Source organism: Danio aesculapii, chromosome 7, assembly GCF_903798145.1.
Source record: "Danio aesculapii chromosome 7, fDanAes4.1, whole genome shotgun sequence".
Lineage (NCBI taxonomy): Eukaryota > Metazoa > Chordata > Actinopteri > Cypriniformes > Danionidae > Danio > Danio aesculapii.
Genome location: NC_079441.1, coordinates 40,589,372 through 40,613,784, shown reverse-complemented (window position 1 = coordinate 40,613,784; position 24,413 = coordinate 40,589,372). Strand labels below are relative to the sequence as shown.

General features: G+C 37.0%; 1 protein-coding gene across 1 annotated transcript in view; it reads left to right on the top strand.

The window, feature by feature from the left end:
* Positions 1-23,361, top strand: part of vps35 (VPS35 retromer complex component) — a 61,028-nt gene extending 37,667 nt beyond the window's left edge. Inside the window, 6 exon segments of the mRNA XM_056461961.1 lie at positions 1,371-1,526; positions 1,884-2,006; positions 4,733-4,912; positions 5,122-5,361; positions 15,192-15,335; positions 22,335-23,361. Coding sequence (XP_056317936.1) covers positions 1,371-1,526; positions 1,884-2,006; positions 4,733-4,912; positions 5,122-5,361; positions 15,192-15,335; positions 22,335-22,514 — 1,023 coding nt within the window. The 3' untranslated portion in view covers positions 22,515-23,361.
* The last annotated feature ends 1,052 nt before the right edge of the window (positions 23,362-24,413 follow it).

Genomic DNA, 24,413 nt, shown 5'->3' with positions numbered 1-24,413 from the left:
ACCAATTTAAACACATCTTTATTTTATCACATTTGATTAAGTTGTATTAATAATGATGAGCTTTTGTTCTAAATATTATATTCTAAAGTTAGTATTTTCCAAGTGCATGTCATGTCATGTGACTTGAGTGAGCGGTCACGCTCGGTTACTGTATACGCAGGATGGCTGCTTCGCATAGTATTGAGATTGCAGATCCCCCAGACACATTTAAGTCGCCTGTGTGGGAACATTTTGGTTTTCCAGTGGTGTACCAAAAATCACCAAATTTCTCAAAATGGGCAAAAGTAATGCAAAATAATTTTACCCAAACAAAAGTTAAGCAAAAACAATGAAAATCATAATCATGTCAGCAAAATATACGAAAAACGAGATAAAAGGAAAAAGTGCTCTCCTCCGCTTTTCCTGACGTCCTGTTTATATCCCCGCGCTACATCGCCCAATGATGATAGATCGGTCTCTGGACCAATCAGCTGTCGTGAAGGCGGACCTACAGAAATGACATGGAGAGAGCGAAAGAGAGAGATAGAGAGAGAATGGGAGGCAAAAATACAACCTATATACAGCTACAACCATAACATTAGTTTCAGACAAAACTGCAATGTATTTTACTGGTAAATATGTCATGTAAAAAACACTTTACAAACACATTATATGTATATATTTTTCATTAATTTAAATGGAAACCTGCCTATCTAAATGAAAACTTGGATTATCAAAATGAGCACCACTATGTCTGTTTTCGTAGTTTTATTTGACATAAACTGCAATTAGCAGTATTCCTTAGTTAAGATGGCTGCACTAAAGAGAATTGTTTTTTCTGACTAGTCCATATTGGAGGTATTTATTTAATTTTTGTTGTTTACTCGGGTATCCTGACTGTACTAAAAATGTGATGGCAAAGTTAATAAAGTAAAAGTTTAGTTGTTCTTGTTATTAAGTAAATCTATTGTTCCTTAGCATTGCTGTAAAGACATCAACCCTAACCCCACAGCAAACAGAAGTCGAACCGAACCGAACCATGGCTCCAAAACCATGAACCGAACTGTATCGTGCCTTTGGTGTATCGTTACACTCCAATTTAAAAGCTAATACAGCTTTACATTAGCTCGCTTGTCAATGTTCCTCTACAATAGGATGGGTTTGAGAAATCAGTTTAGCTTTAAATACATCTACACTTCTTTATATACATCACAATATCACAATACTGTACAAAATACAATAAAAATGCACTTTTTGGTATATTTTAGGACCACCAAACAACATTCTGTTTGTATGTTTTATATATACATTATGTGTACACACACACACACACACACACACACACAAACACCCTGCATTCCAGGCATAACTTCATGATCCTTTCCATGCAGGTTGATGCGATCCTGAACCTCGTGTCTACGCTGATCCAGGACCAACCTGATCAGCCTGCTGAGGATCCGGACCCAGAGGACTTTGCAGAGGAACAGAGTCTAGTGGGCCGCTTCATTCATCTGCTGCATTCAGACGACCCTGACCAGCAGTATCTGGTACACATCTTATTCCTCTTTTACCCTCTCCTTTCATCATATGACAGAGCAAAGCATTGTTAGACCCCACTCAAAGAAGTCTATCAAAATGCACTGCAGTTAAGTGCTCCTTATTTGTGGGGAAAGCACAGCATGTTTCTTTGATCATTTCCCAAGCTCTGGATCCCGAAGAGAAATAATCCTGTAATGGAACATCATAAGCAAATGACTGACGATGTCATGATTGTTTGACATCAGCCAAATCTCATCTAATTAGCTCCCGGTGAAAGTTGTTTGATTCCAGTTGATGAGGTCATCGTGCTGCTTAATGAATTACTCAGATCGATTCATCGACGCTTTCTTTTGTGCCTCCTACAGATTTTAAACACTGCCAGGAAACACTTTGGCGCTGGAGGGAACCAGAGGATTCGCCACACTCTTCCCCCGCTGGTGTTCGCTGCGTATCAACTGGCCTTTCGTTACAAAGAGAACTCCTCTTCAGTATGTCCCACATTCAGCCAACAAACATCCCACTCTCATCTGATATGATATAACTCAAAACGATGCGCTTTCTTCGCTCTACATGGCAACCTTTAGAAGCTCTGTCCGAAGTGAAATGGAAGATCATAAGAGAATGATTAGAAATGCTTTTAATGGGCTGCAATTCCATTGATGTTCTCATAAATATAAACAATGCTTTAGTACAGCAGGGGTCGACAAGTCTTTTGATGCCCAGGACCACCAAATCAACATCCCTTTTCTAACACTTGACAGTGTCAACTATGATATTATTTTATTCTGCTTTTATATCGTCATTATACATTATAGCAAATTATTAAATTGCTTGTTTTTTATGCGTTTAGTTTGTGTAAAATTGGGTGAATATACACTAACCGGTCATTTTATTAGGTACACCTTACTATTACTGGGTTGGACCCCCTTTTATCTTCAGAACTGCTTTAATCCTTCATGGCATAGATTAAACAAGGTGCTGGAATTATTCCTCAGAGATTTTGGTCCTGATTTGTCGGCTGCACATCCATGATGCGAATCTCCCGTTCCTCCACATCCCAACGGTGCTCTATTGGATTGAGAGCTGGTGACTGTGGAGGCCATTTGAGAACAGTGAACTCATTGTCATGTTCAAGAAACCCATCTGAGATGATTCACACTTTATGACATGGTGAGTTATCCTGCTGGAAGTAGCCATCACAAGATGGGTACACTGTAGTCATAAAGGAATGGACATAGTCAGCAACAATACTCTGGGAGTCTGTGGTATTGACCCAAGGCACACTTTAGTGCCCATTATTCCCAATTGAGCAAAGAAAATATCCCACACACCAATACACCACCATCAGCCTGAACCATTGATACAAGGCAGGATGCATCCATGTTGTTGACACCAAATTCTGTCCACATGCCTAAATGCATTGAGTTACTGTCATGTAATTGGCTGATTATAAATTTACATTAACGAGCAGTTAACCAGGTGTACCTAATAAAGTGGCCGGTGAGTGTACTATGTTTCAGTGGAATTAATAGATTAATTGTAAAACTATAAATGAAAATTCAGTTGGCCTAAAACTGATAGTGAAATTTTTTTTTTTTGTAAATTTGACAAAAATTTAGGTAAAATTAGTCTTCCGAAAAGGAAAATAAAGTTAATATTCAAACAACTAATCAAAATTATTTAATCAATCTGCAAATAAATCTGAGCATTAAAATATATATAGTTAGTAATCAAACACTTTTTTCATGTATATTGCTATAATTATTACTGTAGAGAAGAGGACAAACTAAAGAGAAGGATAAAGAAAAATGACTCATGTTAAACAACAAAATTTTAAAGTTCATCCATGCTAAACGTAAGTTCATGTTTCAAAAAAAAAAAAAAAAAACTTCCCTTTTATAGAGTTTACACCATTGACATGCTTAACTGTCCACATGGTCCACACTACAGATGCTGAAAAGTTAATGTGCACCGTTATAGAAATGCAGCTAATACCTGTTTCTGCCAAACATTTCAGCAGCCCTATGTGCCCAAACATATGTTTTTATTTTACTATGTGGTGGAATACTTAGAGAGAAAAAATGCAGTTTAATTCTAAGTGATTTTTTTTCAGTTTTTGTAATCATTATGATTAAAAGTTGAACATTTAGTTTTTCAGTTTATTTTTACATTTAGGTTGGCGGCTGTGTTGATTTTATAATAAAACCTCTGTGTAATTACTCATCTATGTAAAACATTGAATAGAAATAGATTTTTTTTAACTAGTCAACTGTTGAAACTATTGTTGTACAACTGAGAAAGCAGGTCAGCAGAAAGGGGTCAGCAGCCCATCTGTTGTGTACAGAGAATAATTAACTAATAATTAGCTTTAAATGAGCAAGCGTTGTCGCGATACCATTAATTCACATTACAATACTATACCAGCTGAAGTAACGTGATACCAGGTAGGATTGAGATACTGTAATTCGTAATTTAAATCCTAGAAATAAAGAAAATTGTCAGAAATACTATGTTTTATATGTTCTAATAGGCCATATTGAAACAAGTATTTGCACATTGCTACACCTAAAATGCATTAGTTCTTTTTGTTTATTTTGGAGATAACCGACCAACAAAAAATACATTAAAATCAAGATACAAATTATACCAAATTCTTTACCAAAAGATCAAATTAGGCAATATGAAGTGGTCAAAGTTTAAAATAATTCTAATAAAATGGTCTATTGTTGCACAAGCGTTTGAGCATTTTAGTGAGTTTTCTATTTGCAACATTATGCATTTAATAGATGGACTGTTAATGACGATACTACCGTTTACAAACTACAGTGGCACCGGCAGTATTTTGGAGCCATAGTGTCCCGATACTACCATAATACTGGTAAACCATGCAACCCTAAAATTAACTATAAATTACTTTACTTCAAGTTATGTCCCTTCTCAGAGTCAGAGTTCTGACATGAGAGAAATGATGGTCATTTTAAAAAGTGAAAAATGGTTTTCTATCCAAGAAGCTGGCATATTGGATGCGTTTAAAGGCTCATTTGGCATCCATAGAGAGAGGAGAAGAAAGTTCACTTTGCCTTTCTTGTGGAAGAACAGTTACGCAAGCCTCATCTGTTATACTTTCACACTTAATGAAATGCACTTTCATTCAAATCACAGTTTATAATAGAAAGGTTTTTTATATACGTGTGTCGATCTTTCTCCTCCACAGGATGATAAATGGGAAAAGAAATGCCAGAAGATTTTTTCATTCGCCCATCAGACCATCAGTGCTCTGATCAAAGCCGAGCTGGCTGAGTTACCCTTAAGGCTCTTCCTCCAGGGCGCTCTGGCGGCAGGCGAGATCGGCTTCGAAAACCATGAAACTGTGGCCTACGAGTTCATGTCTCAGGTAGAAAATCATTCTGGTTTAATGCCTGATAGTTCATTATCAAGATGAGTACTCTCCACCGATTCCTTTATCTCATACTCATTATTATTCACAATGAAATGGTAATGTCCTCAGAGGAAGACTAGCTCATCGAAATATTGCACTTATTCTCACACCCCAGCAGAATTTTTAAGAAAGTTCTTCTCAATCTTGCATCTGTGTGTCCCAAGGCATTCTCTCTGTATGAAGATGAGATCAGCGATTCCAAGGCACAGCTGGCCGCCATTACGCTGATCATTGGCACGTTTGAGCGCACGCGGTGCTTCAGCGAAGAGAACCACGAGCCACTGCGTACCCAGTGTGCTCTGGCGGCCTCCAAATTGCTGAAGAAGCCTGATCAATGCCGCGCCGTCAGCATCTGTGCCCACCTTTTCTGGTCAGGACGCAACACTGACAAAGGGGGAGACGAGGTGGGTTCTGTTTTTTAGTGAAATCTGTTTTTCAGAACATTTTGTGTCTAAAAAGAGTTGTTCTTTTGTGACTGGGAGGTAAACTGGCCTTAAGATGTAATTGGACTGCAGGTTATGTAAGTCTCATTGAATAGTCTTAAGAGAAGTTATGACCTCGTCATGAGATTTGCTTAAAGGCATAGTTCACCCAAAAATGAAAATTCTGTTATCATTTACTAATCTTCCACTAGTTTATGTTGAACACAAAAGCAGGTATTTTGAAAAATGCTGGAAACCTGCAACCATGACTTTCTTAATATTTGTTTTTCTGATACTGCCTGTTTCTCAATACCAAGGACGCGAGGACACAAGATTGGTCCTTCTTCAAATGGAACGGCAGTGTACTTTATAATGTCTCTTACCTCACCATGAATTTATCGGTTTCACTGTACATTAACAATAAAATTAATTAATTATATAAAACACAGCCTTATAATTAATTAGGGGCCAAGTTTTTTTTTTTTTTACTTTTGAACTGAATGGGCTACAATCAAAATTCTTCTTTCCTCTGAATCAAGCTGATTCAAAACTATTTTCCGTCATGAAAATTTTTTTGCTCTTTCGAATTTTTCGCAAAACCTATTTGAACGAGCTCATCCTAGGCGGTGTGTTCGATTTTTACCAAAATTGAATCACATGATCTACAGACCATGCTGACCAAAAGTTACGGAATTTCAGTTGATTAGACGAACCGTTTTTGTTTAACTTGTGAAGAAATCTAACGTAGAGATTGTGAAAATGGTAATCACACCAAACTTGGTGTGTGTTATTCACCTTATTCTCCGCGTACGAGCGGGCGCAGCTATTTGAATCATTTTGGCTCGAGACTTCCGGTCTCATTCACTTCCATTCATTTTTAGACGTTAAAAACAGCTCATTTTGCTGCTTGATGTTGCAAACTGATATTTTGTTATTATATTATTCTACTTTGTCTGTGTTTTCATGCAAACACTTGTTTGTAGAGTAAGTAGTTTGACCGTTTTCTGCCGTTTATTATTCCTAGTCATTTCTCCCATAGACAGCTGAATCGGAAGTTCTAAAACAATCACAAAAATGAGCGCACTTCTGCATTGAAGAATAAGGTCAATAACAACTATGGTCTGAGGTTATCTGCTGCGTTTTGGCACACTGCTCCCTAGTGGTCCGGAGGTACAAAAAAAAATGGATTTTTTTGCTTATAACTTCTCAACCGTTTGTCCAAAATTCATAAAAACTCTTTACATTGAGCAGAGGATGCTGAATCGGACAATGTCTGATTTTTCTAGGTCAGCCATTTTGTCATACTTCAAATTTATTCAAAAGCTCATTGTTTCACTTGGTCTGATGCTGCTTACTAACCTTGTTGCTTTTGGCCTCTGGACTGCTTTGCTCATTCTGGCTCTGAAGTGCTCGGCCCCTTAATTGCTGATGCAGATATATTATTTTAATTATAAATCAATATTTTTGATGTAAGAAAATTTAAACATAAATCACTATAAATGTGAAGTAAAATGTGTAATTATACACAGACTCGTGTCTTTGATTATCAGATTTAATAAACTACAATGAACATTATAAAGGTATAAAGTACAAGACGTAAACAATAAAATAAAGATAATGTTAAGCAATTTGGTAAACAAAGACAAACATCGAACAACACGTAACATAATTAAGGACAATTATAAAACGTGACAAAATACTGCCAAAATAATGCATCTGAGAACAAATAATAGATTTAAAAGACCAAAAGCTATCTATGTTAGATGTGCACAAGACATATTAAATATCATGTTTTCACTTCAATGGACAGATGCAATGCAGAGGTAGATTTAAGAAGGACTGGCCGATTAAAGCTGCTCTCGGCATGACAGGTGATGACGAAGCTCCCACTGACAGGCAGGGGCTCTCCTGGGGCACATCGCCAAAGACTCGATATCTTTGTGAATAAACTGCCTATTCAAGTTTAAAACAACCACATTCTCACATTCACATTCAAGAAGTACAGACAAGAACGCATATTGAGAAATAACCACTGTAATAAATGCTGGGTTCCACACAGTCGATATGTATTGAGGCAACATGAAGGAATTATGTTAACGTATTAGTTTTTTCACATTTAAGTGTATTGAACATTAATACAATTAAGTTGTCACCCAAAAATAGCCTTAAGATTTGTGTTGTTTCAGCTAATTTTAAAGAAGTAGTTTGAACAAACAGTGAACCTTATTGTTTTGAGTGTACTATGAAAGTCAGCGGTTACAGATTTCCAATGTTTTTTCTTTTTGATGAAAGAACATCATAAAGATATGCAACCGCATGAAGGTCAGTAAATGGTGAGTACATTTCATTTTTTGGGGAGAATAATTGCTTTACGCACTTGTTTTTCCCCCAATGGGGCTGTGTTTGTGACGGTAGTCAGTGTCTAATTATAAAATGAGTGTATTTTACATAACCTGTTAGATTTGGGTCAGTCAGGATGATCATGTCATTATGTTTGTGAACGGTTTGTTTCATTTTTAGGTTTGAAGTGTCTCTCTGTGAAGTCTTTGTGGGTGTTTAGCAATTGAGCATGCTATTTTAGGGATGAACATGAGAAGGATATTCGGGTATTAGCCGTCATTTCTGCTTTTCTTGAGGCTTTTTTCTTTGTCAAGATGCTGTAGGTGGAAGATGTTCTGAGTCATTTGTATTGAGGTGAAAATTAAGGGTAAATTGCTCACAACTGTAAATGAATCTGCCAGAAAATTCACTAAAACTCTGTGATTCATTTTCGAAACCTCAATTTGTGTAGGCTGTTCACAGTCGGTTCAGAATGTGCCGTTCTCTAAGCCGGTGTATCTTGACCTCTCATATGTTAGTGTGAATTCTGTGTTTTCCTCTGGCACTGTTCACAGAATGAAGAGTTTTCTAAGCTCACTGTAAAAATTTAGGTGTTCTGCAGTCCAGACCAAGTCAGGACATCTTGTTTTTTATTGAACTTTAGTTTAAAATCTATGAAGTTTGCAATGCTCATGTTCATGAAAACAGCTCTCAAAGAAATCAAATATGTTATTATTTATGTTGAGAAATAGGTTATTGATTGCCTTTGAAGTAGGAATTTTCCATTCAGCCTCAGTGATGATGTTAGCAAATAAATTCCACGGTGTACTAGCAGTTTAGTGAGATATCTGTAGTTGCAGCTGATTTTGAAATAAAACCTTAAGTCAAGACAAGGCCGAGTACAAACACGCTTGATGCAGAGACAAGACGAAGGTCATCAGTAATGGTCTTAATATTAAAACACAAATTCTGAACCATATTTATCCACCCTGGCCTTGTTAGAAGAGTTCATTTAAGTATATTAATTTGATTATGATGTGATGTTATATGATAATTTTATATTTGAAAAAGCTTAAAGATTACACTATATTGTATAATGCTGCTTATCATTTTTTCTTACACCTGTTAATGTTCACTTTAGATATGAATATGTGGTAGCTACATTAATTTCTTTCCACACTAGAACTACTTAGTAGGTGATCAGTAGATTGTGATCAGTGATTTTAGTTCTGCTTTTAAGTAGCTGGATATCTAAATGGATTGCATTTGGCATTCGATAGTCTCGTGGTCAGTGTGCAGACATTGATTTTCATAAAGCACAAATGAGTGCAACAATAGTTGACCACTGTGCTCTACAATGAGATAAAAGGCTAAAAGTATATCAAATAGATTAAAATACACATAATATTAAATAAATAGATATATAGCTAAACATTTAACTTTTTTGTGTGGAAGAACGGAAGAAATTCATAAATGTTTAGAACCACAATGAGTGTGAACTATCCCTTTAAAAGAGCAATATGCAAAATTGACAAAGTATTTCAAGTGGATACTTTAAGTGGATTTGCTTTCTAAAAACTGTCCTATTCTAGTAAAGGAAAATAGAGCAGGGAAAATAAGTATTGAACATGTCACCATTTTTCTCAGAAAACATATATTTATAAAGGTTGACAGTTGATGTTGACTTGAAATTATCCCCGGATGTTGGTAACAACTAAAGAAATCCACATATGCAAAGAAAACAAATGTAATTAGTTTACAAGTTAAGTAATGTGTGATAAAATGAAATGATGCAGCGAAGAAATATTTAACACATGAAGAAAAGACTTAGCCAAAGGAAAATAAATGAATGAATGAATAGTATATTTTTCAGAACCAACAAAAATCTTTATGGACAGTATATAGAAATTAAATTGAGATTAATGTCTGTATTTATTTATTTAATATATATGGCTTTTGCGTTTTTATAAAATGGGAGTTGATCAACATATTGGACATGCACATATGGGTAGCATTTTGATTGTATGTAGTGGGCCACACTAGCCGCCCAAAATGCCAGGGCTTTTTATTTTTTTTTAATTAATTTATTTATTTTTTCTCCCAGTCCAGCCCTGAGAACCATCAAGATTTTTACAATCTGTTAAAGAAAATCAGACCTGAGCAATGCATGTGATTTTATTCTTCACATGAGAGGCATCTTTAAGCTAGATGATCAAAAAAGCCTTTGATATAAAGTATTAAGAATGTTTCAGTAGTTCAGTACTTTCTCCTCGTGTCATTTCATTGTTATTACACATAACTGATTTTTTTGTTTTATTTTTATGTTTGTATTGGTTGGTTTTCCCAAAATCTGGTTCCATTCCATGTCAACAGGTCCTTTGGAAATATTATTCCAAGGAAAAAACTGACGCGTTCAATACTTATTTCCCTGCTGTATGCCAAGTAAATCTTCAAATAAATAAAAAACGACTTGCAAAAATAAATGGAAACAAACTACCAGTTGTTTAAATTTAATCTCCATGTTAAGACTCCATTTTAAGAACTAGCTAAGAATTAGGAATTAGACAAACGAATATGCACCAGACAATTTGAAAGCTAGAAATGATCAGTCATTCATTTTGTATTCAAGTTTAAAACACTCTTACCTTTTAATCTAATTGACTTTATAAAGTTATGAACAGTTTTGGAGAAAAATGAGACTTGTAACTTTTACATTGTGTATGTCAATGCAGTTGTCAATTATGTTTTTCAAATTTAGCGCTCTAACAATATCATACAGATTATAAGTCAATTAATGTACAAACTAAGTTATGCGTAATCAGATGAAATTATGCAAAAAAAAAGTATTGAACACATAAAGAAAGGAAGGTGTCGAAAGGTGGTGAAAGCCCAGACAGCAGCTGAAATCTCTCAGTAGTTCTTTAGCAACCATCTGCCCTTCATCAGTGTAAATTTGTAATACCTGCTGCAGTCCAACATCTACATTAGCAGGATGATGAAGATGAAACCAGAGTGGACACTTCAGCTGGAAAATAATCCAAAAGCAGCCAAGGAAACTCTCAAATGCTTTCAGAGAAAGAAAATCTAAACTTTGTTTTACTGATCTGAATGAAAACCACAAACTTTCACTTTTCCTCAGGGGTGTGTACCATGTTTTTGGGCCTTTCTGTTGAGGCATTGCTACTGTAAAGTTTAGATTTTCTATATGCCATATGTTTTTCAGTTCATTCTTAATTGAATCAGTCAGTTTTCTAATATCCAGGATACATTCAAGGCCAGTCATGCTCACTTAAATGAACAGTTCAGCCAAAAGATGGAAGGTCTGTCATCATTTACTCACCGTCCACTTCTTTTTCTCTTGTACAACACATCGGAAGAAATACTGAACAATGTTGAAAAAAACAGCCATTTTCTTGCATAGTATTTTTGTTTTTATGGATGTCAGTGGCAGCTTTTATCCACCATTCTTCAGAATATTCTCCTTTTTGTGTTCAACAGAAGAAATTCATAAATGTTTAATGTCCACTACTTGAGCGTGAACTATCTCTTTAAAAGAGCAATATGTAAAACTGACAATTCAAAAGTAGTGTCCTCCTCCAAGCCCTGCTCTCCAGGCTTTACTCTCATATGGCTTGTCAGTTTGAGGACATACAACAAGAACAAGCACTTTTGACAGTGACAACAGCAAGCCAACAGAGTCACTGAGGTTTTTAGACAGTTGTCCAGGATTGTTAGGCCGGCAAGAAAGCGCTATATCTGATTCAGTTGGTTTGCTGTAAGCTGTCAGCAGAGTGTTTTTCTGGCCAACTGGGCAACTCTGGGTGTCAAGCTGGTGGGATAATTGGCTGTGGACATGATCACACAGGCCAAAATAAAACCAGAAATTCTGGGCTAGAATGGACAGTTTAAAGTACAGTGAACTGGCTGGCTCGAGCATTGTTTTCAGAAAAGCCAGCGTTTCAAAACGAGCATGTTTTCTAAATCTCTGAAGACATGTTATGTTTTCTACTGTTCATACATTACATAGTGCTCCTTGAATGCATTTAGATGCTCCTTTTGCTTCGAATTTAATGTTGTTAGTGAATGGGTTTTTTTTGATGGGGGGGGGGATGCTGGTGATTCATTCTGATACGTGAGCAGCTCCTGCATTGCACCATTGTACAGTTTGGCAGTGTGGTGCAGTTTCTGTGATCGCCACATGTTCATCTTTATCCTCTGCAGTATTTATCGCCTTTTAACTGGGGGCAAGTTCTTGCTCTGTGTTTCATCACTTGCTTGTTTTGACATTTTTTTTCCACTCTTACTCATCTATGCTGATGCATACAATACTTTTTGTGAGGTTTCTGGCATTATTGTTAATTTACATATTCAAAGAATTAAAATCTGCATTTGCTGAATGCTGAGAATATATGGAAACGTGAATAAATTTGCCCTGGGTTAACAGTTCTAGAACACACTCGTACACAGTGGTAATTGAAAGTGATTTAGTAAGATGATTAAAAGAGTAGTAAAATATTAAATGAAAAGTAATAAAAATACATAAATTAGCTAAAATTAAATAAAGATTAAACATTAGGAGTACAAAGGAAGGGGGCTTTCAAACGAGAGTGGTACAATTGTTACAACACAACATCTTTCAAATGGGGAAATGCACCATTGTGGATATCTGGACTCATTCTTACCAATATTCTTGCCATGTATTTTGGTCCATATCTATTATCGGTTGTATACTGGGCTGTTGCTGGACACAAAGCTCTATTGGGGCACAGGCCCCTCATTACTCTTATCACTTTTCTTTATTTTTTCTTTGTTTTGAGTGAGCTCTTGGTTTTTCTAAATGACGTTTTCCGAATGATCTACTTTTGTTCATTGAGCGCATCTGCAATGCAAGCAAAAGAATGATTTCTAAATGAATAACAGAACTCAATCCTTAATGTAGCTGGAAACCATTTTAAATAATCTGGCTGGTATGATATGAAATAAGATTTTTTTTTGTGAAATCATTTGCAAATAAATTTCAATTTTATAAGACAATTCTACAGAACACACACAAAATATATTTCATAGGATTATGTTTTGTCTGACACTTGACTCTGAATTACGTTTATCAAGACTTTCCTCCCTGACTCATCATCACTCCATTTATACAAACAATTTCCATCTAGAGGAGCCATCAATGTTCAGTAAGAATAAGGAACTTCAAGGAACTTTAGTTTTGTCCAGTGGTTGAAGTGGAAACTGCCTTTATGCAGCCAATGTCCAAGGAAATGACCACTCTTAATACACTGACATACACTTACTGGCCTCTTTATTAGGTACACCTGTCCAACTGTTCGATATCGCAAATTTCTAATCAGCCAATCACATTGCAGCAACTCAGTACATTAAGACATGTAGACATAGTCAAGACGATCTGCTGCAGTTTAAACCGAGCATCAGAAAGGGGAAGAAAGGTGATTTAAGTGACTTTGAATGTGGCATGGTTGTTGGTGCCATACGGGCTGGTCTGAGTATTTCAGAAACTGCTGATCTGCTGGGATTTTCATGCACAACTATCTCTAGAGTTTACAGAGAATGGTCCATAAAAGAGAAAATATCCAGTAAGCGCAAGTGAGTTCTGTAGGCACAAATGCCTTGTTGATGCCAGAGGTCAGAGGAGAATGGCCAGACTGGTTCCAACTGATAGAAAGGCAACAGTAACTCAAATAACCACTCATTACAACCGAGGAATGCAGAGGAGCATCTCTGAATGCACAACATGTTGAACCTTGAGGCAGATGGGCTACAGCAGCAGAAGACCACACCAGGTGCCACTCCTGTCAGCTAAGAACAGGAAACTGAGGCTACAATTCGCACAAGCTCACCAAAATTGGACAATAGAAGACTGGAGAAATGTTGCCTGGTCTGATTTTTGCTGCAACATTCAGATGGTAAAGTCAGAATTTAGCATCAATTTAGCATCCTATCTGCCTTTATTAATGGTTCAGGCTGGTGGTGGAGATGTAATGGTAAGGGGGATATTTTCTTGGCACACTTTGGACCCATTAGTACCAATTGAGCGTCAATGCCACTGCCCAGCACAGTACTGTTGCTGACCATGTCCATCCCTTTAAACCCACCTTCCTTTAAGGCTATTTCCAGCAGGATAAGCGCCTTGTCATAAAGCTTGAAAGCTTGGTTTTTTGAACGTGACAATAAGTTCACTGTAGTCAAATGTCCTCCACAATCACCAGAGCTCAATCCAATAGAGCATCTCTGGGATATGGTGGAACGGGAGATTCCCATCATGGATGTGCAGTTGACAAATCAGCAGCAACTGTGTGTTGCTATCATGTCAATATGGACCAAAATAAATCAGGGATATTTCCAGTACCTTGTTGAATCTATGCCAGGAAGGATTAAGTCAGTTCTGAAGGCAAAAGTGGGTCCAACCCAGTATTAGTAAAGTGTACTTAATAAAGTGGCTGATGAGTGTTGTAAATTGTAGCTCAAAAGCCTTTACTTGGCCAGACCAAATTTTTACTGGGGCCACAGTAAATGGGGTCTAGCACGGCCCCTGCTTTTGTTTGTTTGTTTGTGTGTGTGTGTGTGTGTGTGTGTGTGTGTGTGTGTGTGTGTGTGTGTGTGTGTGTGTGCGTGTGCGTGTGTGTGTGCGTGTGTGTGTGTGTGTGTGTGTGTGTGTGTGTGTGATTGTAATTTAAAGAACTTAAACTGATATTGAAGAAAATTTGAGGCCTGCGTGAACCTGCGAAAACCAGTTTGCTGTTGGAAATGGTGTTGGCGAGCCCACAGAGGGTGCACACTTTCATGCTGCATGTTGGTGGTGGGAAGGAGAGATCATCTCATATGATTGTAAAGTGCTTGTATATGTGCGTGTATGGCAATGCACATTAAAAGCTGTATTTAAATACATTAATTGATACATAAACGAAAATGAAGAAAATGCACTCTTAATACATGTACAAGGTTACAAAGTCAAAAGCAATCTGAGAGTTTTCAAATATTTAAAATATCAGACATTTTTTCGTATTTTCTTTGCAAATTAATGCAAATTATCAGCAATAAAAACATATTTGTATGATATCTTCCCTCGACCTTCACTGGTATTTATTATTGTACAAATTCATCATGACTCATTCACTACAGAGCATTGTGCATTATAACCTTTGTGGGGATCAATAATAATGGGCCGCTCCCCTTGAATGCACCTAAATACAGGGAACCTGATGTGGCTGTTGTGCTTATTTTCTTTACTGAGAATCAATAGAGAATGTGATTGTGACTCATAAATGCATGCGGAGAGATAGGATCATGCTGTTTTCCTGCTCTCGGCTCTACAGCATGTTCTTGGGAGGTGTGTGTTGCCCATAACAACAGAGCTTCCCAGTCCAATACATAACCCCATAAGCTGAAGAGTGCAGCTTTCCAAGATTAAATGAAATAATTTGAGATTGTTCAGCAGTCGGTAATAAAATCTTTTTTCTTTTTTTCAGATCCGTGATGGACGGAGGGTGATGGAATGCTTGAAGAAGGCTCTGAAGATTGCCAACCAGTGCATGGACCCGTCCTTGCAAGTCCAGCTGTTCATCGAGATCCTCAACAGATACATCTGCTTCTATGAGCGAGAGAATGATGCGGTATGCCCAGAGATGCTATTTTATTGCCTTGATTATTCACCTCTCGTTTTTCTTCTTCACTCTCTTTAAACCTGTTGTTTTCTTGCTCTGTCTCTCTCCTCTCGCTTATTCTCACTTACCCTGTCGCTGCTCCACATTTTTGTCTGGCACAAGCAGCGCTAGATTATACCTAACTCACACTCATCTGAAAGGAGCCGTTTGTATCCATGTTCAATTTGGGGGCAGATTGAGTCAGGACTTGCTGGAGCACAGCAAGGGCACGGGGCGAAGAGGACTAAGAGGAAGCACAAACAAACACACACGCAGTTTGTTAAAGTGGAGCTGATAGTCATCTGACTTGTTACTAAGGTCAATATTGATATGTGAGCTCCATCCAAGGACAAGGGTCTCTTTATATGTGGAAGAAATTGCGAGAATCAAAACAAATTCCCAAGCTGTATTTCATCGATGCATTACTTCTCAGTGTTTGTTCTGTAGCAATCAGGGTTCCCACGCCTCCTGGAAAACCTGGAAATCATGGAAAATTAGAGAAAATATAAATCACCTTCTAAAATCAGCCTGTTGTTCTGGAAAATTTTTATTTTTAAAGGTTCGTCGAAGAGCAGATTGCAATTGGTCTCAAACGATTTGTAACAGAAAGCACTCTGGTCATGGATGCCAATTCTGACACAAGCAAAGCAATTTCACTGATTAGCTTACGGCCTCACACACAGCAAATAGATGTCTACTGTCAGGCGTGAATGCAGGAGCTGTGATGTACTCTGAAATTCAACAAAAAAATTGCCAAACAAAAATATTTGGACTAAATGAGAGTATACCTTGCCAAATGACAATCGTTTCGTTAAGTGGTGGAGCTCCATTTGTATCTCCATGTAAGCATGCTATAGAGCAGAATTATTACAAATTTAACTCAACCAGGAATTCTGGGCCCTGTTAAGCTTCATTCACACTATAAGCAACTTGCAGCGGCAAAGCAACAAGTTACAGTTGATTTGAACAGAGAGTGAGTGACTTCAGGCGACCTCCAACTACGCGAGCAACAGCAACTGTTGGCAACTATGTGGGTGTCGAGCGACGCAACTTTATGCAAATGTAGAGCAACTTTCTTGAGTGACAGTCAATAGGAGCATCCGAAGAGCTCACGAGATCCTCTCTCTGCTCGCTCAGAGGGTGGTTGTATTCGTGCTGTATAGACCACCAGGTCGCCAGCCAGAGCAACAGGCAGCTACAAAGTCGCTGCTAGTGTGAAATCAGGCATTAAACAACCATTCTTAGCTGTGCTGGTAGAGTACGTGCATGATGAGTTGCCTGGTTATCCATAAATGGTTAAAATACATATCCATCCATATCACTTTACATTACACTTTTGTTACAAAGGCAACAGCTAACCATTTTGTATTATATTACAACGAGCTCTGTTATGACAATGACACCATGACAATGGGCTATATGCATAGCTAGTGGTTTTCAGTCGTTGATGAACTGCCTGTGAAAGCTTTATGTGACTTTTCAGTTTCATAAGGTTCCTTTTACAGCATCGATGTTTTAATGTAATTACAATACATTCAGTTAAATAGACTTAAGCATTCATTTGGTTGTTAAAGTATAAAAAGAGATGAAAGACCGTTTAAACACTGGCGCCGTCATTAGCTGCGGGCTAGCACAGAAACTCCATTGGAAAAACTGGGGTAAAATTAATTTCCATATTTTAAAGACATGGATGGGAAAATATGATTGAATGCAGTGCTTGTTTGGTCTGATACCCACTTTATATCGTATCTCAGCCAGGCAGTGATGATCACTGTTTTTTTTTTTAAACACTTAAACGCTGTGGTTTTGTATAGGATGACAGCTAAATGGAAGCCCTGAGGCTGGCCGACTGAAATTAAAAGTTTGTGTGCATATACCCCTTTAATAATAATAATATTTAATATCATAAATAGGTCATCATAATTTATCTATGCTGGATAGTCTGAGTTTGTATGTTAACTAGGGTTAATGTTACTGCAGCATCTTGCATTTTATCTCATCAATGCAAATGCAACAACGTCTGTTTCATCTCGCTTGAGCCAAGCGAATGTCTACTGTAGTACGATGGAATGTGTCACAAGTGTGTTCCTGTTCAAAGTGGAAAGCACAATCAATGGCCATGTAAGTGTCGGTTGAGCAGTGGGAAAAGGTCAACCAGATGAGTCCTGTTTTCTTTTACCTATTTTTGGCCATGGTGTTCTCTGGTGGAAGTGTTGTCTTTCACTATTAAAATCAAGGTGAAATATAATAAAAATTTTATTTAAAAGACAATATTTTATGCCTTACCTTTTTAAATTTTACTGAAATATTGTGTTTTAGGTCTTAAATAATTTTAAACAGCTCTTAATATTCCTATGTCCATGTAAAGCTACCCAATTAGGCCAACCCACGTTCAGTCTCCAACAATCCATCTCAATAAAACTTCTAACAAAAGTCTTATTTATTAACTCTATTTACCAATATGTTTTAATTGTATTACTATACGGTGAGGACCAGGACAGATGATTGTGCATTTAGGGCCCTATCATACACCTGGCACAATAAGGCGTAAGAGATGTTTGGCACGATTTGTTGCTTTTTTCAGACCAGCTCAACCGTAATTTTCAAGTTTTGTGCCACATTGTTTAAAAAGCAAATTTATTTGTGCCACTTTGTGGCCGCTCATAAATACAGGTGTGTTATGGCGCATTGTTGGCGTGTTGCTATTTTGAGGAACTGAAATAGACCGCACCATTGACCATCTAAAAGCAGGTCTAGCGCAGAGCGAGTTAGTAATGTGCCTATGTGGGTTCAAACACATTGCTTAATACACACCGGATGTACAGCAATATACAAATATCTTTACATATGAAAACAAAGGATAAAAATGTTACAAAAATGATTATTTTCTACATAAATATAAAAACCACTGCCTCCATGCCTTCTTAATGTTGGGGGGCTTTTTTCAGTTTATTCATGACAATTTGCATTTGTATAATGTTATTATTTTTAGCAGTATTATTTATTAGATGCATATTTATATTTGTTTTAATATAAACAAGTTTAGATTTGTCCACCTGTCTGATTTTGGAGAAGTATGCATCATCATATGGGGCATAAGAATAGGACATGTGTTTGGATCTAGCTCAGTTTTTTGACCACACTTCGTTATTATTGTTCATTTATTTGTTTGCTGGATATTAACTCGGCATTTAGAAATAGTTTTAAAACAAATCTTTGCGCTTAACAAAAAAATTAAGTGTGTAGGCTAATGGATGTCTTCAGTGGAGTGCGTACAACAATGTTTCCTTATCCTAGAAAGTAAAGAGTAAAAGTAAAGAGAAAGTAAAGAGGCCGAACGGAGGAGGCTCGTTCTTTATCCTCACACTGCAGATGGTCTGTTTAACTGTTTTCTCGCTAGTAAAGTGTTCAGTTTTTTTCAGTAACAAAGTCTGCCATATAAATAGCAAATGCACCACGGTGCGATGCAACTGACTCTTAATGAGAATGGGAGATGAGACTGATTGGTTTAATGCACGTTATACTCAAAACACAACCATAACTCATTAAGAGAATAAGCACAACCTTGTCAGACCATACACCAGGGTGCAGAGCATATTTTTCTGTCTTTAAAAAAGCAAAAGTGGATTTAGACATGCCCTTAATGCTTTTGAGTCATGTGCTTTAGACTTCTGCACCTTAATCGTTAAAATAGAGCCCGTAGTCTTTTATAGTTTTTGTATCTATACAAATAGAGTTAGCTTGTTTTGTGACATTATTGAAAATATCTGGCTGAGAAATAACTGAATTAGAATTGTTTTGATAGGGCAAGTAAAAATCTTTTCAACCTGGCCATTAGAAAAAATTCTTAGCATTTAGCCCTGTGTGAGTCTGAAATTTCTTTCATAATGATCTTGAAAGGTTCTTTTAAAAGTCTTTCATTTGACTTGATGAAACCTGCACTGCACGCATTGATCAGGAATGAAGAACATGATGAAGAGCTCAATGTGTTGCTCAAGCCTCCAAATACCCCAGATCTCAATTCAGCTGAGCATCTGTGGGATGTGCTGGACCAACAAGTTTGATCCAAGGCGGCTCTAGTTTGCGACATGGCTTGAATCTGCTGCTTATGTCTGGGTGCCAGAGACCACAGGCACCCATGGGGCATCAGTGGGTCAGCACAATTTTGGCAGCACACAAAGGACCAACAGCATATGGTCAGCATCTGGTGTTCAAAATTTGGCACATCACTGTCTGTGTATTGTTTCTGTGATGTAACTTTGTACAACACAGCCACAGAAATGAATGTTCCCCATAAATCCATAGTCGTTCACACCAAAGTTATTCTTGTGTGTTTATGAGACCATGACATCTCTGGATGTGTGGGTGTGTGAATTTACCTGAGATTCTCATTTCCACGTGTCTGGGTTAATTGCTCTCAGAGCTTACTTTGAGTGCTTCGGTGCCTGGCACAGTTTTTCACAGTATCTGAACAGAGAGAGAGATGGCCCACAATTATAGAAACATGATTGAAAGCACAGCCATTATAATCAGCAGAACTGTCTTCCTACAGAATAGTATGTCATCCTCTCTTCTAAAAATATAGCCATGTACACTAATGTTTTGAAGTTTGGGGATAGTAAGATTCAGTTTTTTTAAGTAATTTATTCTCACCAAGCTGAATTTATTTGATTTAAGGATACAATTAAAAACATTGACATGGAATAGTCAAAATATTTGTTTATTTAAAATGTTAATTATTAATGATTGTAAAGCTGTTTTTTTTTCAGCAGCCATTACTTTAGTTTTTAGTGATCATTCACAAATACACAATCCAATATAATTGAATGGTATCATTTAATAAAGAAACAGGATGCATGGTGCATCCGGAAAGTATTCAAAGTACCTCACCTTTTCCACATTTTGTTATGTTACAGCTTTATTCCAAAAAGGATTAGTTTCATTATTTTGCTTGAAATTGTATAAAAAAGACCCAAGATTGACTAGATGCAAGAAGATTGTTTGAAATCTTTGCAAATTATAAAATAAATAAAAACACATAATAAATAAAAATCAGCCTGAGCCACCGATCCAATTGAGCATCTCTAGAAAAATCTGAAATTACACTCACTGTATAGCTTAAGTGGAACTGCAAAGATAAATAGAAGAAACTGCCCAAAAATAACAGACCAGGTTATAATCATCATACTAAAAAATGTTCTAATTGCTGCCAAAACTGCTTCAACTGAGTATTAAGCAAAGGCTGTAAGTTCTTGCATGATATTGTTATAAATATGCAGAAATTTCAAAGAAACTTCTTTTGTTTTTATTATGTTAAGTTTGAGTAAAATAATGAATTGAATTCATTTTGGAATATGGTTTTAACAAAACAAAATGTGAAAAATTGTAAAGCTGTGAATACTTTTGGGATGTGCTGTATTAGAAAATTTAGAGAGACTTGAACCTACTATAGTATTGTATTGTTAATGACACACAAGCTATGTTTGCATCCACCTATTTTCATGCACATTTTGGATATGTGCCTAAAAAGGCGGTTGATTGAAACAGCAAGATGCACATTTTGAAAATGTGCATAATCTATGTGTATAACTGAGTAGGATAAACTTTTTATTCGATAAGAGAAATGCGCATAACTATGATGGAAACACTTTTACTGAATAAATTACAGCATGCCCCTCAAAAAAAAGTCATGTGATTTTTGTTATAAGACATCATGTGATGATAACTTGTGTGAATGGACAGACCAGCAGGCTAAACACATTGTAAAACATCTGAAATGTTGTTTTGGTCATTCTAAAACGCTGTAACCAGTACTGCCAAGAGTGTCTGTGCTCCACGTTTACCACCTTCAAACACCACCATGCGTTCAATGCGTGTCGGCATTTGTGTTCTGAGGCGCAAGTCATTTATTAAATAAGGAAAAGATTTACGCGGCTTCTCCTTTCTCAATAAATTCCATTTTTACTGTTGATATTTGGCGACAGTTAATAAGCAAGTGACGATTTTGTTCTCTTTGACTCGTTGGATGGAAACGCTGCTTTATTCGCACATCTTGTATACGATAATCCGGTTTTGTGCATAAGTTTAATTGCCTTTATATAGAAAGATAGCCACAGTCTTTATTTATTGACATGACCAAAATAATGAAAACGTACAGTTTACGGAGTCAGATGTTAATTAGGGTTTGTTCATTAAAATGTGTTTTCATCAATCTGATTACAAGTGAACAGCACAAAATACAACACTCTAAAACGGTTTGCGCTTGTGCACAATGGACCACTTCCAGGGGTGTAATGCATTACATTATTTTCAAAATGTAAACCTTCTTGTACAAAATGCGTTCACACTCTCCATATCCAGAACAAACACTTGATCATTATGGAGTGTGTTGTAAGAAGGCGCACCAAACAAGGTATTAATAATAAAGATTAGGATCAAAATCATATTTGTATTCCACATCAGTCTCATTCTCTTGCTTTTTGAAATAAGGCCTTGTTCACTCAGAAGCACTTTGGTTGTGCACTGAGAGCTCCTGCAAAAATTGATGTAGAGTGTGATGAAATAAAGGGAATTATTTTGATGAAATCCAAACACAAGTGGAAATGATAATGCATCGACACTGGTCATGCACAATATTTGATTTGGATCGGCTCATAAATCTATTGTGTCACAAGTACACTGGTTGTGTGTATTGGTTTTTCTTGCAACCCATTAGAAAAACTGTACAGAAATCATTTCCTGCCATATTAACTTGTGCTTGCATATTTTCTCTTGCTAATTCCATGTAAATTTATTTGCATAAATTAAAGTAGTTAATCAAATCACAGCAATTTATGATCTCGCACATCACTTTGTTACCAAGAAACTGTCGCTCTACCTTTAGTGCAGCGTTGCTTTACAAACACTTTCTTTCTTCATTACTCATCAGCCTGTATTCACACAATCTATCTGTCTGTGTTTGCTCAACAGGTGACGGTCCAGGTCCTGAATCAGCTGATCCAGAAGATCCGTGAAGATCTCCCGAACCTGGAGGCCAGCGAGGAGACGGAGCAGATCAACAAACACTTCCACAACACACTGGAGCACCTGCGTCTGCAGAGAGAGTCGCCCGAGTCTGAGGGACCTGCTTATGAAGGGCTGGTGCTGTAGGTGCCTCACACATCCACATTTATATTTGTGTACACACACACACACACACGTATATAGAGAGATTTATGTATATGCCCACATGTGCACACCAGGGTATTCCAGCCAGGGGAAAAAACTAAGCCAAACCCACCTGCCTCTCTGCCCATTTCTCATACTTTTCAGTCTGTTGCTTTCGTCCTCAGCCCTTCTGTCTGTCTTGCTGATTTTTGTGAGGCGTTTTCTTGTGAATTCCTTAGAGAACAATTTATGCACTGCACTCCTACTCCCTGCTTCCTTCAAACTGCCATTCCCTATTAATAATATTGTTGCCATACAAATGAGCAAGATTAAAAATATATATTTAAGAGAGAATTAAAACAGTTCCAGTGTTGCTACACAACTTCTTTGTCTCGCTGGCCAAACTGGAGCAAAAATGCAGAACTTTTATTGAGCCATGCATTGTTGGAGTCTTCGTTTAGAGGACCTACACTTTATTCTGTTTGTCTTTTCCTTTGTTTCAGCATTAATATTTTAAACGCTGTGCTAAGTTTAACACATTCGTGTAACTAATGAATAGTCCGGTTTCTCAACCTTTTACTTTACGGCAGACACTTAGGTGGAGTGGGACAGTGTGTTGACTAATATGTGGAATGGTTGAACGTGTATAGACTCTATTAATGAATGAGTAGCTGTGGCTGTGAATCCAAACCAATGTCCGAAGCCTTCTCTTGCATCTTGTTTCCCTTTTTTTTGAAATTATGACTCCCCCTCCCTTCATGTATTGTATGTATAATCTAATTGTAAATCAGTTACAACAAAATATCATTGATTTCATGGCATTTGCACAAATAAAAAAATGTTAACCCCACATGCCTGTAGACGTGCTATTTAATATTGTGACATACACGAGTCGAAGATAAAAAGCAGTTTTCAAGTATTACGGAAATAAAACTTGAATGTAGTTTTAGGTATTTTTTATTCTTAGTTCTAGAGTGTGGGTATGCGTGTGGTTTTTATTATAGAATTAATTAAATTTTTTATCTGAGTTAAAAAAGAATAATGGACATTATTTATCTTTATTTAAAGAAGGCACCTGCTAAAATATCATTCAGTGTCATGATGATTTCTGTACTAAAAATCTTCTCCTATTATGCAAATTATTTGATGACAGTTTAAAAGACCATTTAAGAATGACTGTGCAGCCCTAAGAGACTAATACTGTAATTTATACATTTTTAATTCAATTCACCTTTATTTGTATGGTGCTTTTACAATGTAGATTGTGTCAAAGCAGCTTCACATAGAAGATCATAGCACATTGAAACGGTGTCAGTCCAGTTTTCAGTGTTTAAGTTCAGTTTAGTTCAGTTCAGTTCAGTTCAGTGTGGTTTAATAACCACTACTGAGAGTCCAAACACTGAAGAGCAAATCCATCGATGCACAGCTCTACAGATCCCGAACCATGCAAGCCAAATGTTTACTTTAACCTTCAAGCTACTAGGTTTTAACTGTAAAAAGACAAAAAAAAAAAAGATTTAATCAGGTAGTGTGATCACATTTTAAGCGGGTAGTTCACTCAAAGTGGATGCGGCACAGTGGGTAGCCTTGTCGCCTCACAGCAAGAAGGTCGCTGGTTCGAGCCCTGGCTGGGTCAGTTGGCATTATTGTGTGGAGTTTTCATGTTCTACCCGGGTGATCTGGTTTCTCCCACTGTCCAAAGACATGTGCTATAGGGGAATTGGGTAAGCTAAATTGTACATAGTGGATGTCTTGGTCGTCCAGGTTGGGGCTTGAGCATTGGGCCAATGACTTATCTCGTAAAATTAGATGTTACGAAACACCAACATGGTGTGGCTAAATATCACCTTCGATATAAATGGTCCTGGGAGTAAGCAAGTAAGTGCACTCAAAGTTGAACAC